The sequence below is a fragment of the Oncorhynchus tshawytscha genome, linkage group LG14, assembly GCF_018296145.1.
Source record: "Oncorhynchus tshawytscha isolate Ot180627B linkage group LG14, Otsh_v2.0, whole genome shotgun sequence".
NCBI lineage: Eukaryota > Metazoa > Chordata > Actinopteri > Salmoniformes > Salmonidae > Oncorhynchus > Oncorhynchus tshawytscha.
The window spans coordinates 53,459,781-53,474,231 of NC_056442.1; the positions used below are offsets into that span (position 1 = coordinate 53,459,781).

The 14,451-nt window shown below is 41.3% G+C and overlaps 1 protein-coding gene across 1 annotated transcript in view; it reads right to left on the bottom strand.

Annotated features, from left to right (window-relative positions):
- Positions 1-2,276: 2,276 nt before the first annotated feature.
- The window catches only part of LOC112241621 (probable cyclin-dependent serine/threonine-protein kinase DDB_G0292550), a 42,894-nt gene continuing 30,719 nt past the window's right edge, over positions 2,277-14,451 (bottom strand). Inside the window, exon 2 of the mRNA XM_042296576.1 lies at positions 2,277-4,239. Within this exon, the coding sequence (XP_042152510.1) occupies positions 2,277-4,239 (1,963 nt within the window). The remainder of the gene's footprint in view (positions 4,240-14,451) is intronic.

Here is a 14,451-nt window from a genome sequence, read left to right on the forward strand (position 1 = left end):
TCGACACGCTGCAGTTTGGTCCGACTCTCCTTCATCACCACTAGAAAACCGTTACACACAGAGGATATTTTTTCAGGATTTTGCATGCAGAGTCTGAATGTGGTGTTTGTCCCATTTTGTGAATTCTTGGTTGTAGTGAGCGGACCCCAGACCTCACAACCATAATGGACAATGGGTTCTATAACTGATTTAAGTTTTCTTAAACAGATCCTAATTGGTATGTCTAATTTTATGTTCCTTTTGATGGTGTAAAAGTCCCTTCTTGCCTTGTCTCTCAGATCGTTCACAGCTTCTGTGGAAGTTACCTTTGTCTCTCTTTCTCTCTCTCTGTCTTCCTGTCACTCTGTCTCTCCCTCTCTCTCTCTCTCTCTCTCTCTCTCTCTCTAACCCCTCTCTGTCTCCCCTCTGTCTAGCTATCCTAATGATATTTCAGTCTGTTTAGGCAGCTTGGCTGTCTCTTGTTAATGTGTTAATCCCGCCGGTAATGCTAATCAGGTAGAACACAAAGCCTTAGACCACACAGACACTACTGACTCTCGTCTCACATTACATCATCGGTTTATCAAAATGATCTGGCTGGTTTACTACTTCTGCAAGCAGAATGGGGTTCGACAACTTCTCCGTCATTTACTGCTAATTTGTAGTTCCTGGATACAGTGTGTCACTCCCGCTGTCTCCTGCTGCTGTTGCCAAGTGCAATACAGTGTGACACTGATCCACCTACGGACGGACCTTTGAGATCCATATCAGGACATTGGGTTCAAACTCTGCTCCCAAATGTTCCCCTGCTCCTGTCTACATCTTTCTCCGACTTCAGAGGGGTCTGGAAATGTGAGATTGTGTGTGAGTGTGAGTGTGAGTGTGAGTGTGAGTGTGAGTGTATGTGTGTGTGTGTGGGGGGGGGGGTGAATACCCCTTAATTGTAATCCCGACCTCGGCCCGACCATGGAAAACAAAAAAACCTGAAAAGATAATAGGAATAGCCCAGTCGGACCCAGTGACTGGGCCTGATAGATCCCCTGGATATCTGAGCATGTCTGTGTGTCTGTGTGTGTGTGTGTGTGTATGTGCATGTGTGTTTGTGTGTTAGACCTCCCGGAGTGTCAGAGCGTGCAAACTCCCCCAGTTGGGGTGGATTAGAGAGAGGCATGATGGGTAAATCTGGGAGCACTCTCTCTCTCACGCCAGCCAGCTTTATTAGACAGACAGTATGTGTGTGTGTGTGTGTGTGTGTGTGGTGTGTGGTGTGGTGTGGTGTGTGTGTGTGTGATGAGATGAGATGTGAGATGAGATGAGATGTGTGTGTCATCTCTAACCATCTACAGTGCTTTCCCATCCCAACCCATCAATTGGAGGACTTGCTCTCCATCGGTCTCCACATCTTGAACTATAGATGTAGTCTCAGGTATGCGATTGAGGGCCCTTGAAAACAGGACAATGATGAAGAGTAGACTGCAGTAGAAAGCTGTCCAGTTTCTCCACCTATAGGCCCATTGACGTAGCCATTTCCTGCAGTAATATGACCTAGTGGCCTCATGGGTGGTAAGTCATTATATACTTTTCATAATTTCATATTTAATAAATATTTGATTTTTTTTTAACTCGCTGATAAATCCGTTGTTTCTATATCAAACGGACTTCTGTGATTTCTGACATGGTACAGGTGTCTTCTTTTTTTAAACCCGTAACCAATGTGTGTGAGGTGAATACGTTTGCTTCAAAGTAGATTTGTTTAAGACTACCCAGAAACACTCTGTATGACCCACAGCAGGTAAAAGGTTAATAAATAAACAAACCCTCTGAAATGTCAGTGAACTTTCAGTCGTATCACGAACCCCCTGACGTGTCTCCTGTCAAACCGAGACAACCGCTCTCGTGAAAATCTGACATATGAATTCATGGGACGGTTCAGAAATGGAAATAATAGCATCAGAATTGATATCAGTTGAGGGATAATGTAACAGTTTCCACTAAACACAGTAGGTAAGAGAGCAGAAGGTCTAGGAATACTGAACTAACAGAACATCTCTTCTTAGTCACAACACAACAGTGACAGGTGCAGACCTAGTGAAATGGATCCTATTGAATATCCTTAGATTCTTATGTAACACCAGAGCGATATATTTATGGTTTTATGGATGCACTTGTTCATGTAAATATCTGACTCTGGGTGAGACTGTTTAAAGGACAAGAAGGACCCACACGCTATTATAGCTCCTAATTCACCGTTATCACCGTTATAACCGTTATTATTACCGGTATCACCGTTATCACCGTTATTTTTTACCGTTATCACTGTTATTTTTACCGTTATCACCGTTATTTTTACCGTTATCACCGTTATTATTACCGGTATCACCGTTATCACCGTTATTACCGTTCTTATTACCGTTATCACCGTTGTCACCGTTATTACCGTTATTATTACCGTTATCGCCGTTTTCACCGTTATTATTACCTTTATCACCGTTTTCACCGTTATTATTACCTTTATCACCGTTATCACCGTTATCACCGTTATTACCGTTATTACCGTTATCACCGTTATTACCGTTATTATTACCTTTATCACCGTTGTTGCCGTTATTATTACCTTTATCACCGTTTTCACCGTTATTATTACCTTTATCACCGTTATCACCGTTATCACCGTTGTTACCGTTGTCACTGTTATCACCGTTATTATTACCGTTATCACCGTTATTACCGTTATTATTACCTTTATCACCGTTATTACCGTTATTATTACCTTTATCACCGTTATTACAGTTATTATTACCTTTATCACCGTTATCACCGTTGTTATTACCGTTATCACCGTTATTGCCGTTATTATTACCTTTATCACCGTTATCGCCGATATTATTACCGTTATCACCGTTATCACTGTTATTACTGTTATTATTGCCGTTATCACCGTTATTACCGTTATTATTACCTTTATCACCGTTTTCCCCGTTATTATTACCTTTATCACCGTTATCACCGTTGTTACCGTTATCACTGTTATCACCGTTATCACCGTTATTATTACCGATATCACCGTTATTACCGTTATTATTACCTTTATCACCGTTATTGCAGTTATTATTACCTTTATCACCGTTATCACCGTTGTTATTACCGTTATCGCCGTTATTATTACCTTTATCGCCGTTATTACCGTTATTATTACCTTTATCACCGTTATCACCGTTATTATTACCGTTATCACCGTTTTCACCGTTATTATTACCATTATCACCGTTGCTACCAGTATTACAGTTATCACCATTATTATTACCATTATCACCGTTGTTACCGGCATTACCGTTATCACCGTTATCACCGTTATTATTACCGTTATCACCGTTTTCACCGTTATTATTACCATTATCACCGTTATCACCGTTATTATTACCAGTATCACCGTTATCACCGTTATTATTACCGTTATCACTGTTTTCGCCGTTATTATTACCATTATCACCGTTATTATTACCGTTATCGCCGTTATCACTGTTATCACCGTTATTACAGTTGTTACCGTTATTACCATTATCGCCGTTATCACCGTTATTATTACTGTTATCACCGTTATTATTACCGTTATCACCGTTTTCACCGTTATTATTACCGTTATCGCCGTTATCACTGTTATCACCGTTATTATTACCATTATCGCCGTTGACGCTGTTATCGCCGTTATTACCGTTATTACCATTATCGCTGTTATTACCGTTATTACCGTTATCACCGTTATTACCATTGTTACCGTTATTACCATTGTTACCGTTATTGCCATTGTTACCGTTATTACCGTTGTCGCCAATATTACCGTTGTTGCCGTTATTACCATTGTTACCGTTATTACCGTTATCACCATTATTACCGTTGTTACCGTTATTACCATTGTTACCGTTATTACCATTGTTGCCGTTATTACAGTTATTACCGTTATTACCGTTATTACCATTGTTGCCGTTATTACCATTGTTACCGTTATTACCGTTATTACCGGTGTTACCGTTATTACCATTGTTACCGTTGTTACCATTGTTGCCGTTATTACAGTTATTACCGTTATTACCATTGTTACCGTTATTACCGGTATTGCCGTTATTGCCATTGTTACCGTTATTACCATTGTTACCGTTATTACCATTGTTACCGGTATTACCATTGTTGCCGTTATTACAGTTGTTACCGTTATTACCATTGTTACTGTTATTACCGTTATTACCATTGTTACCGTTATTACTGTTGTTACCATTGTTACCGGTATTACCGTTATTACAGCTATTACCATTGCTACCGTTATTACCGTTATTACCATTGTTACCGTTATTACCGTCATTACTATTGTTACCGTTATTGCCATTGTTACCGCTGTTACCATTGTTACCATTGTTACCATTATTACCGTTGTTACCATTGTTACCATTATTACCGCTATTACCATTATTACCATTGTTACCGTTATTGCCATTGTTACCGTTATTCCCGTTATTACCGTTATTACCATTGTTACCGTTGTTAACATTATTACCGTTGTTACCATTGTTGCCGTTATCACCGTTATCACCATTATTACCATTGTTACCGTTATTACCGCTTAATTGACAACGTTTCCATCCCAAACGGATCTTTGTCAAGTTCAAATCAAATCAAATCAAATTGTATTAGTCACATGCGTCCCGAATACAACAGGTCCTTGCAGTAAAATGCTTACTTACTTACAAGCCCATAACCAACAATGCAGTTCCATAAAAAAAAAATACGAATAAGAGATAAAAGTAACAAGTAATTAAAGAGCAGCAGTAAAATAACAATAGCGAGACTATATACAGGGGGGTACCGGTATAGAGTCAATGTGGAGGCTATATACAGGGGGGGGTACCGGTATAGAGTCAATGTGGAGGCTATATACAGGGGGGTACCAGTATAGAGTCAATGTGGAGGCTATATACAGGGGGTACCAGTATAGAGTCAATGTCGAGGCTATATACAGGGGGTACCAGTACAGAGTCAATGTGGAGGCTATATACAGGGGGGTACCAGTATAGAGTCATTGTGGGGGCACCGGTTAGTTGAGGTAATTGAGGCAATATATACATGTTGTTAGAGTTATTAAAGTGAATATGCATAGATGATAACAACAGAGAGGGGGGGGCAATGCAAATAGTCCGGGTAGCCATTTGATTAGATGTTCAGGAGTCTTATGACTTGGGGGTAGAAGCTGTTCAGACTCTTGGACGTAGACTTGGCGCTGCAGTACCGTTTGCCTTGCGGTAGCAGAGAGAACAGTCTATGACTAGGGTGGCTGGAGTCTTTGACAACTTTGAGGGCCTTCATCTGACACCGCCTGGTATAAAGGTCCTGGATGGCAGGAAGCTTTGCCCCGGTGATGTACTGGGCCGATCGCACTACCCTGTGTAGTGCCTTGCCGTCGGAGGCCGAGCTGTTGCCATACCAGGCGGTGATGCAACTAGTCAGGATGCTCTCGATGGCGCAGCTGTAGAACCTTTTGAAGATCTGAGGACCCCTGCCAAATCTTTTCAGTCTCCTGAGGGGGAATAGGTTTGTCATGCCATCTTCACGACTGTTATGGTGTGCTTGGACCATGTTAGTTTGTTGGTGATGTGGACATCAAGGAACTTGAAGCTCTCAACCTACAAAACTGCAGCCCCGTCGATGAGAATGGGGGCGTTCGCGGTCCTCTTTTTCCTGTAGTCCACAATCATCTCCTTTGTGTTGATCACGTTGAGGGAGAAGTTGTTTGAAGGTGTAGGCTATGATACTTATTAGACTTATTAGACTTTTTAAAATGTAGATGTTCGAAAGGTCTGCATCAGTGGCTTATAGGCTGTGTGAGGAAGCCAGGAGATGCTAAATGGGTTTATGTTAATTAACGGTCAATTACCAAGAGACCGACAGTTATTTGCTTGACAATCACTGTCTGATGAAATTTCGTGACAACCACAGCAGTACTCACAACAAGAAAATCTCATAGTTTCCCTTCGCAGCTCAAAGTCTGTTTTTGACGCATTAAAATCTACTTGGTTACAGGGTTAATTCTACTTAGTTACAGGGTTAATTCTACTTAGTTACAGGGTTAATTCTGGTGGTTACAGGGTTAATTTACTTGGTTACAGGGTTGATCCTACTTGGTTACAGGGTTAATTCTACTTGGTTATAGGGTTAATTCTACTTGGTTACAGGGTTGATTCTACTTGGTTACAGGGTTAATTCTACTTGGTTACAGGGTTAATTCTACTTGGTTACAGGGTTAATTCTACTTGGTTACAGGGTGAATTCTACTTGGTTACAGGGTTGATCATACTTGGTTACAGGGTTGAATTCTACTTGGTTACAGGGTTGATCATACTTGGTTACAGGGTTGATTCCACCTGGTTACAGGGTTTAATCTACTTGGTTACAGGGTTGATTCTGCATGGTTTCAGGGATAATTCTGCTTGGTTACAGGGTTAATTCTGCTTGGTTACAGGATAATTCTGCTTGGTTACAGGGTTGATTCCGCTTGGTTACAGGGTTGATTCCGCGTGGTTACAGGGTTGATACCGCTTGGTTACAGGATTGATTCCGCGTGGTTACAGGGTGAAAACAGAAACAACTCCAGGGTTAACAGTTCATTGAGAGTGGTTAAGGATAGGGCTATGGTTTGAGGAAGGCTTAAAACCAAAAAATTATAAACAACATCTGTATTCATGGTGTGCTCGCGGCTTGCTAGAGCATGGTGAACTGCCCAGGCGCAGTGGTCGAAGCAGCGTGCTCCAGCTCCGAGCCTCATGAGTTTCCGCCCAGTGCTAGGTGATCATTTTTTGTGAGCTTCGAAGAAGGCATATATGAAAGTTTTCAGTACATTTTCAAACTTGTCGGCTATTTGTAGTGACCAGCCTGCTCACACACATATTCCGAGACGGCTTTGTTTTTCCATTCATAAAAGGGAGAGGTTTGTCCACAACCAAAACTGACCCTAGTTGACCTGCAGGAGGACCTTTTGTGCCCTTGTTCCCAAAAACAAATCTCTGCCCCCTCTAATGACCCCCTGCCAACCCCCACCCTGTGTGTGTAAGTGTGCGTGTGTTTATCCAGTGTGTGCTGAGTAACGTAAGAATGATTAGAACAAATGCCCTCTTTCACCCCTCCAATCGTCACACAATGGATACACACACGCACACATACACACAATGGGGCTGTTGATGCTTTCCCCTCTTCAGGGGCATGGGGCGAGAGAGACAGAGAGCGAGAGAGAGTGAGAGCGAGAGAGAGAGAGAGAGAGAGAGAGAGAGAGAGAGAGAGAGAGAGAGAGAGAGAGAGAGAGAGAGGGAGAGAGAGCGAGAGAGAGAGAGACAGAGAGAGAGAGAGAGAGAGAGAGAGGGATGGAGGGAGGGAGGGAGTCGCACACTATACACACACACACACAAACACACACACCATACCATACCATACGCCTGGCTACCACTTTTACAGAACAGGGAACAAAAAGTGTAAATAATTTTCAAGTCAAGGTCAAACGTGTGGTTGAAGTTCCTTTGTCATGAGATGATTGTAAATGGCCTGTCTGGTGGATGTTACCGATGGGTTGAGGAATAGTTTGGGAGGGAGTTCTGGTGTTTTGTCTACAGTGTTGAGTTATGGGTAGTTCTGGAGTTATGGGTAGTTCTTTCTTAGGTAGATGCAGTGTGGAATTTTGGGTAGTTCTGGAGTTCTGGGTAGTTCTGGGTACTTCTGGAGTTATGGGTTGTTTTGTCTTAGGTAGCTGCAGTGTGGAATTATGGGTAGTTCTGGAGTTCTGTGTAGTTATGGGTAGTTCTAGGTAGTTCTGGAGTTATGGCTTGTTTTGTCTTAGGTAGCTACAGTGTGGAGTTATGGGTAGTTAAGGGTAGTTCTGGAGTTATGGGTAGTTCTTTCTTAGGTAGCTGCAGTGTGGAATTATGGGTAGTTCTGGAGTTCTGGGTAGTTCTGGGTACTTCTGGAGTTATGGGTTGTTTTGTCTTAGGTAGCTGCAGTGTGGAATTATGGGTAGTTCTGGAGTTCTGTGTAGTTATGGGTAGTTCTAGGTAGTTCTGGAGTTATGGCTTGTTTTGTCTTAGGTAGCTACAGTGTGGAGTTATGGGTAGTTAAGGGTAGTTCTGGAGTTATGGGTAGTTCTGTCTTTGGTAGCTAAAGTGTGGAGTTATGGGTAGTTATGGAGTTATGGGTAGTCATGGGTAGTTATGGGTAGTTCTGTCTTAGGTAGCTACAGTGATGAGTTATGGGCAATTCTGGAGATATGGGTAGTTCTGTCTTAGGTAGCTACATTGTGGAGTTATGGGTAGTTATGGGTAGCTCTGGAGTGATTGGTAGTTATGGGTAGTTTTGGGTAGTTCTGTCTTAGGTAGCTACAGTGATCAGTTATGGGTAGTTATGGGTAGTTCTGGGTAGTTCTGTTTTAGGTAGCAACAGTTTGGAGTTATGGATAGTTCTGGAGTTCTGGGTAGTTCTGGGTAGTTATGGAGTCATGGGTAGTTATGGGTAGTTATGGGTCGTTCTGGAGTTCTGGGTAGTTCTGGGTAGTTCTGGGTAGTTCTGGAGTCATGGGTAGTTATGGGTAGTTGTGGGTAGTTATGGAGTTCTGGGTATTTATGGGTAGTTATGGGTAGTTATGGAGTCATGGGTAGTTCTGGGTAGTTCTGGGTAGTTCTGGAGTTCTGGGTATTTATGGGTAGTTATGGGTAGTTAAGGAGTCATGGGTAGTTCTGGGTAGTTCTGGGTAGTTCTGGAGTCATGGGTAGTTATGGGTAGTTATGGGTAGTTCTGTCTTAGGTAGCTCATCTCAAACTGCCAGTTAGAAAGTAAACAAGTCACATCAATACTGCTCAAAAGTGACCCATTAACTAGACACAGGAAGTGAAGAGTATTGTTGGTTTGACATCTGGGTATGGTATCTTCTATATCACTGTCATGACAGAGGGTTCAGGTACTGTCTCACTCAGATATAGAACACTTTGTTGTCAGACGCACTTCCTTAAAAAAACATAGCTGCTGGGCTAATAAATAACACTAGTAAAGAATGTACAGTGTGGAGGGCACAAAATGTTTTTGGGAACAAGGGCACAAAATGTCCTCCTGCAGGTCAACGAGGGTCAGCGTTGGTTGTGGACAAACCTCTCCCTTTTATGAATATAAAAACAAATCCGTCTCGGAGTATGTGTGTGAGCAGGCTGGTCACTAGAAATAGCAGACCATTTTTAGACGTTTGTAAATGTCCTGAGAAATGTCATATAGGCCTTCTTCGACGCTCACAAAAAATGATCATCCAGCACTGGGCGAAAACTCATGAGGCTCGGAGCTGGAGCACGCTGCTTCGACCACTGCGCCAGGGCAGTTCACCATGCTCTAGCAAGCCGCGGGCACACCATGAATACAGATGTTGTTTATAATTATTTTGTTTTAAGCCTTCCTCAAACCATAGCCCTATCCTTAACCACTCTCAATTAACTGTTTTCACCCTGTAACCAAGCGGAATCAACCCTGTAACCAAGCGGAATCAACTCTGTAACCAAGCAGAATTAACCCTGTAACCAAGCAGAATCAACCCTGTAACCAAGCAGAATTAACCCTGTAACCAAGTAGAATTAACCCTGTAACCAAGTAGAATTAACCCTGTAACCAAGTAGAATTAACCCTGTAACCAAGTAAATTAACCCTGTAACCAAGTATAATTAACCCTGTAACCAAGTAGAATTAACCCTGTAACCAAGTAGTAACTCACAGTAATTGACCATTAATTAACATAAACACATTTAGCATCTCCTGGCTTCCTCACACAGCCTACAAGCCACTGATGCAGACCTTTGGAACATCTACATTTAAAAAAAGTCTAATAAATCCATGTAATATAGTCTACACCTCCACAATAAATCCATTATGTATTTTAGACAGGTATAAAGAAATATGATATGAAGAAAATGTAGTCTATTTCAGAAGAACAGAATAACATACTCTGAGTTGGCCTCATGTTAGGTCCTGATCTGGCTATGCCATATGGCTGTGGGATACACTAGTTCATTTAGCAGACAAGATTTTCTTAGAATTCAGTGGAATTATTTTATATTATTTATAGTATGAAGAATACAATTGAACACAGCTGAATATCACACACACACACACACACACACACACACACACACACACACACACACACACGCATTATAGATTAGAGGCCTAGTGGAATGTATTAGACTATAGGCCTAGTGTAATGTATTAGACTATAGACCTAGTAAAATGTATTAGATTATAGACCTAGTGGAATGTATTAGATTATAGACCTAGTGGAATGTGGAATGTATTAGATTATAGGCCTAGGGGAATGTATTAGATTATAGGCCTAGTGGAATGTATTAGATTATAGGCCTAGTGGAATGTAATAGATTATAGGCCTAGTGGAAAGTATTAGATTATAGGCCTAGTGGAATGTATTACATTATAGGCCTAGTAAAATGTATTAGATTATAGGCCTAGTGGAATGTATTAGACTATAGGCCTAGTGGAATGTATTAGGTTATAGGCCTAGTGGAATGTATTAGATTATAGGCCTAGGGGAATGTATTAGATTATAGGCCTAGTGGAATGTATTAGATTATAGGCCTAGTGGAATGTATTAGGTTGTAAGCCTAGGGGAATGTATTAGGTTGTAAGCCTAGGGGAATGTATTAGGTTGTAAGCCTAGGGAATGTATTAGGTTGTAAGCCTAGGGGAATGTATTAGGTTGTAAGCCTAGGGAATGTATTAGGTTGTAAGCCTAGGGAATGTATTAGGTTGTAAGCCTAGGGAATGTATTAGGTTGTAAGCCTAGGGAATGTATTAGGTTGTAAGCCTAGGGGAATGTATTAGGTTGTAAGCCTAGGGGAATGTATTAGGTTGTAAGCCTAGGGAATATATTAGGTTGTAAGCCTAGGGAATGTATTAGGTTGTAAGCCTAGGGAATGTATTAGGTTGTAAGCCTAGGGGAATGTATTAGGTTGTAAGCCTAGGGAATGTATTAGGTTGTAAGCCTAGGGAATGTATTAGGTTGTAAGCCTTGGGGGAATGTATTAGGCTGTAAGCTTGGGGGAATGTATTAGGTTGTAAGCCTAGGGAATGTATTAGGTTGTAAGCCTAGGGGAATGTATTAGGTTGTAAGCCTAGGGGAATGTATTAGGTTGTAAGCCTAGGGAATGTATTAGGTTGTAAGCCTAGGGAATGTATTAGGTTGTAAGCCTAGGGGAATGTATTAGGTTGTAAGCCTAGGGAATGTATTAGGTTGTAAGCCTAGGGGAATGTATTAGGTTGTAAGCCTAGGGGAATGTATTAGGTTGCAAGCCTAGGGGAATGTATTAGGTTGTAAGCCTAGGGGAATGTATTAGGTTGTAAGCCTAGGGGAATGTATTAGGTTGTAAGCCTAGGGAATGTATTAGGTTGTAAGCCTAGGGGAATGTATTAGGCTGTAAGCTTGGGGGAATGTATTAGGCTGTAAGCCTAGGGGAATGTATTAGGTTGTAAGCCTAGGGGAATGTATTAGGCTGTAAGCCTAGGGGAATGTATTAGGCTGTAAGCCTAGGCGAATGTATTAGGCTGTAAGCCTAGGGGAATGTATTAGGCTGTATGCCTAGGGGAATGTATTAGGCTGTAAGCCTAGGGGAATGTATTAGGCTGTAAGCCTAGGGGAATGTATTAGGCTGTAAGCCTAGGGGAATGTATTAGGCTGTAAGCCTAGGGGAATGTATTAGGCTGTAAGCCTAGGGGAATGTATTAGGCTGTAAGCCTAGGGGAATGTATTAGGTTGTAAGCCTAGGGGAATGTATTAGGTTGTAAGCCTAGGGGAATGTATTAGGCTGTAAGCCTAGGGGAATGTATTAGATTGTAAGCCTAGGGGAATGTATTAGGTTGTAAGCCTAGGGGAATGTATTAGGTTGTAAGCCTAGGGGAATGTATTAGGCTGTAAGCCTAGGGGAATGTATTAGGTTGTAAGCCTAGGGGAATGTATTAGGTTGTAAGCCTAGGGGAATGTATTAGGCTGTAAGCCTAGGGGAATGTATTAGGTTGTACGCCTAGGGGAATGTATTAGGTTGTAAGCCTAGGGGAATGTATTAGGTTGTAAGCCTAGGGGAATGTATTAGGCTGTAAGCCTAGGGGAATGTATTAGGTTGTAAGCCTAGGGGAATGTATTAGGTTGTAAGCCTAGGGGAATGTTTGAATGTAAGAAAGGGAAGTTGTAGAAGCCAATTATTGTTGTTATACAATTTATTCTTATCATATTTTGCAATTCCAATTTTCGATGTAACTTGCACTTTGTTTTCAGGCTTGAGTGAGAAGATGTATTTCCCTCAATAAAGTGATTATTTATTAATATGATATTACTTGTGTATTTCTTTCGCTATCATATGTAAGACTAAATTAGATTTGTGATATGGTTTGGTGCAGATCTGTGTTTAATATCCAATCCAGATAAGAAAGTGTCTGATAACAGAATATTCCATAGAATTCACGAAAAATACCACCATTCACAAAAACGTCTACAACTCATTCACAGTAAAATGTATTACATTCTGATTTCAGATGTTCAAACCTCACAACATAAGGAAGACTCAATGTTCTCTAAGTTATTCTCTGTCTTCATTAGGAAGTTGCGGAAATGGCGTTTATTTACGGTGTGACGACCCTCCCACTCCGTCTGCCGTATTCTCTCTTTGCTCTTGTTTTCCTTATTAGGATGTCGGTGGGCGGAGCCGGGAGGGTCGTCAGCGACATGGGACACACATAAATACACCTCTTCCCCGATCAGTGAGGAGACACACTGATATATTTTGGTTGTGGCATTTTTGTGGCCGTTTTGTTTGTTTGTTTTGGCACCTTTCAACACCCATCATTATCACATTTATGCACGAAACCACTCACTTACACGACTGATTACTGACTACACACACACACCATTGTTAATTGTATTTAGTTTACTTCAGTTAATAAATATATTTTGCTATTCCTTATCTCCACGTGGTCTCCCTTTTTGTTACGGACTTCGAGCCGGTTCGTGACAGAGGAAACGTTTGGTTTTTGTGTAACATACACATTTTCACAAGTGTTTTTTTCTGAACTGATTACCGTTTGATGAATGTGGTGTTATTGTACTGTATGTCATGGACATTTGAGAGGTTTGTTTCTCAGCTTTCAAAATAGGTATAATGGTTTGAAACCATGATTGTTGTCATTAATGCACACAGAGTTCACTGTCTTTCAGTTTTGGGGAATCCTGCCAGTGATGCAACAATGCCAATATGGCGATTTACAGGTACAGTGAGCTGGTGCCTAGTGTTTCCTTTCCCTTTACGTAACCTACTATCCTATGTAACCTTACCAAAACATAACATATCATACTAATTTCAATGTCCCGGATTTAGGTGTACTATGTTACATCTAGTCTTTGAGTCCATGCTCAGTTGCCATGCTGGCTGACAACATTCTTATCCCCTTGCTTGTTATCTAGCCAACTCGGGCTAACACAGTCATGTCAAACATTCTTATCCCCTTTCTTGTTATCTAGCCAACTCGGGCTAACACAGTCATGTCAAACATTCTTATCCCCTTTCTTGTTATCTAGCCAACTCGGGCTAACACAGTCATGTCAAACATTCTTATCCCCTTGCTTGTTATCTAGCCAACTCGGGCTAACACAGTCATGTCAAACATTCTTATCCCCTTGCTTGTTATCTAGCCAACTCGGGCTAACACAGTCATGTCAAACATTATTATCCCCTTGTTTGTTATCTAGCCAACTCGGGCTAACACAGTCATGTCAACATTCTTATCCCCTTGCTTGTTATCTAGCCAACTCAGGCTAACACAGTCATGTCAAACATTATTATCCCCTTTCTTGTTATCTAGCCAACTCAGGCTAACACAGTCATGTCAACATTATTATCCCCTTGTTTGTTATCTAGCCAACTCGGGCTAACACAGTCATGTCAAACATTATTATCCCCTTGTTTGTTATCTAGCCAACTCGGGCTAACACAATCATGTCAAACATTATTATCCCCTTGTTTGTTATCTAGCCAACTCGGGCTAACACAGTCATGTCAAACATTATTATCCCCTTTCTTGTTATCTAGCCAACTCAGGCTAACACAGTCATGTCAACATTATTATCCCCTTGCTTGTTATCTAGCCAACTCAGGCTAACACAGTCATGTCAACATTATTATCCCTTGCTTGTTATCTAGCCAACTCGGGCTAACACAGTCATGTCAAACAGTGCTTCATGAATAACAGAAAAGTAGCTGTCTGCATTTGCATTTCTTTAACGTCTACTGACATTTATTTGGAAACGCGATTTTGCCTGGCACTCTCGTCAGGACAATGTTGTTGAGGAGGAGCTAGCCAACTACACATCTAACACAATCACTTCAAACTGAAACTGGGAAGATGGCA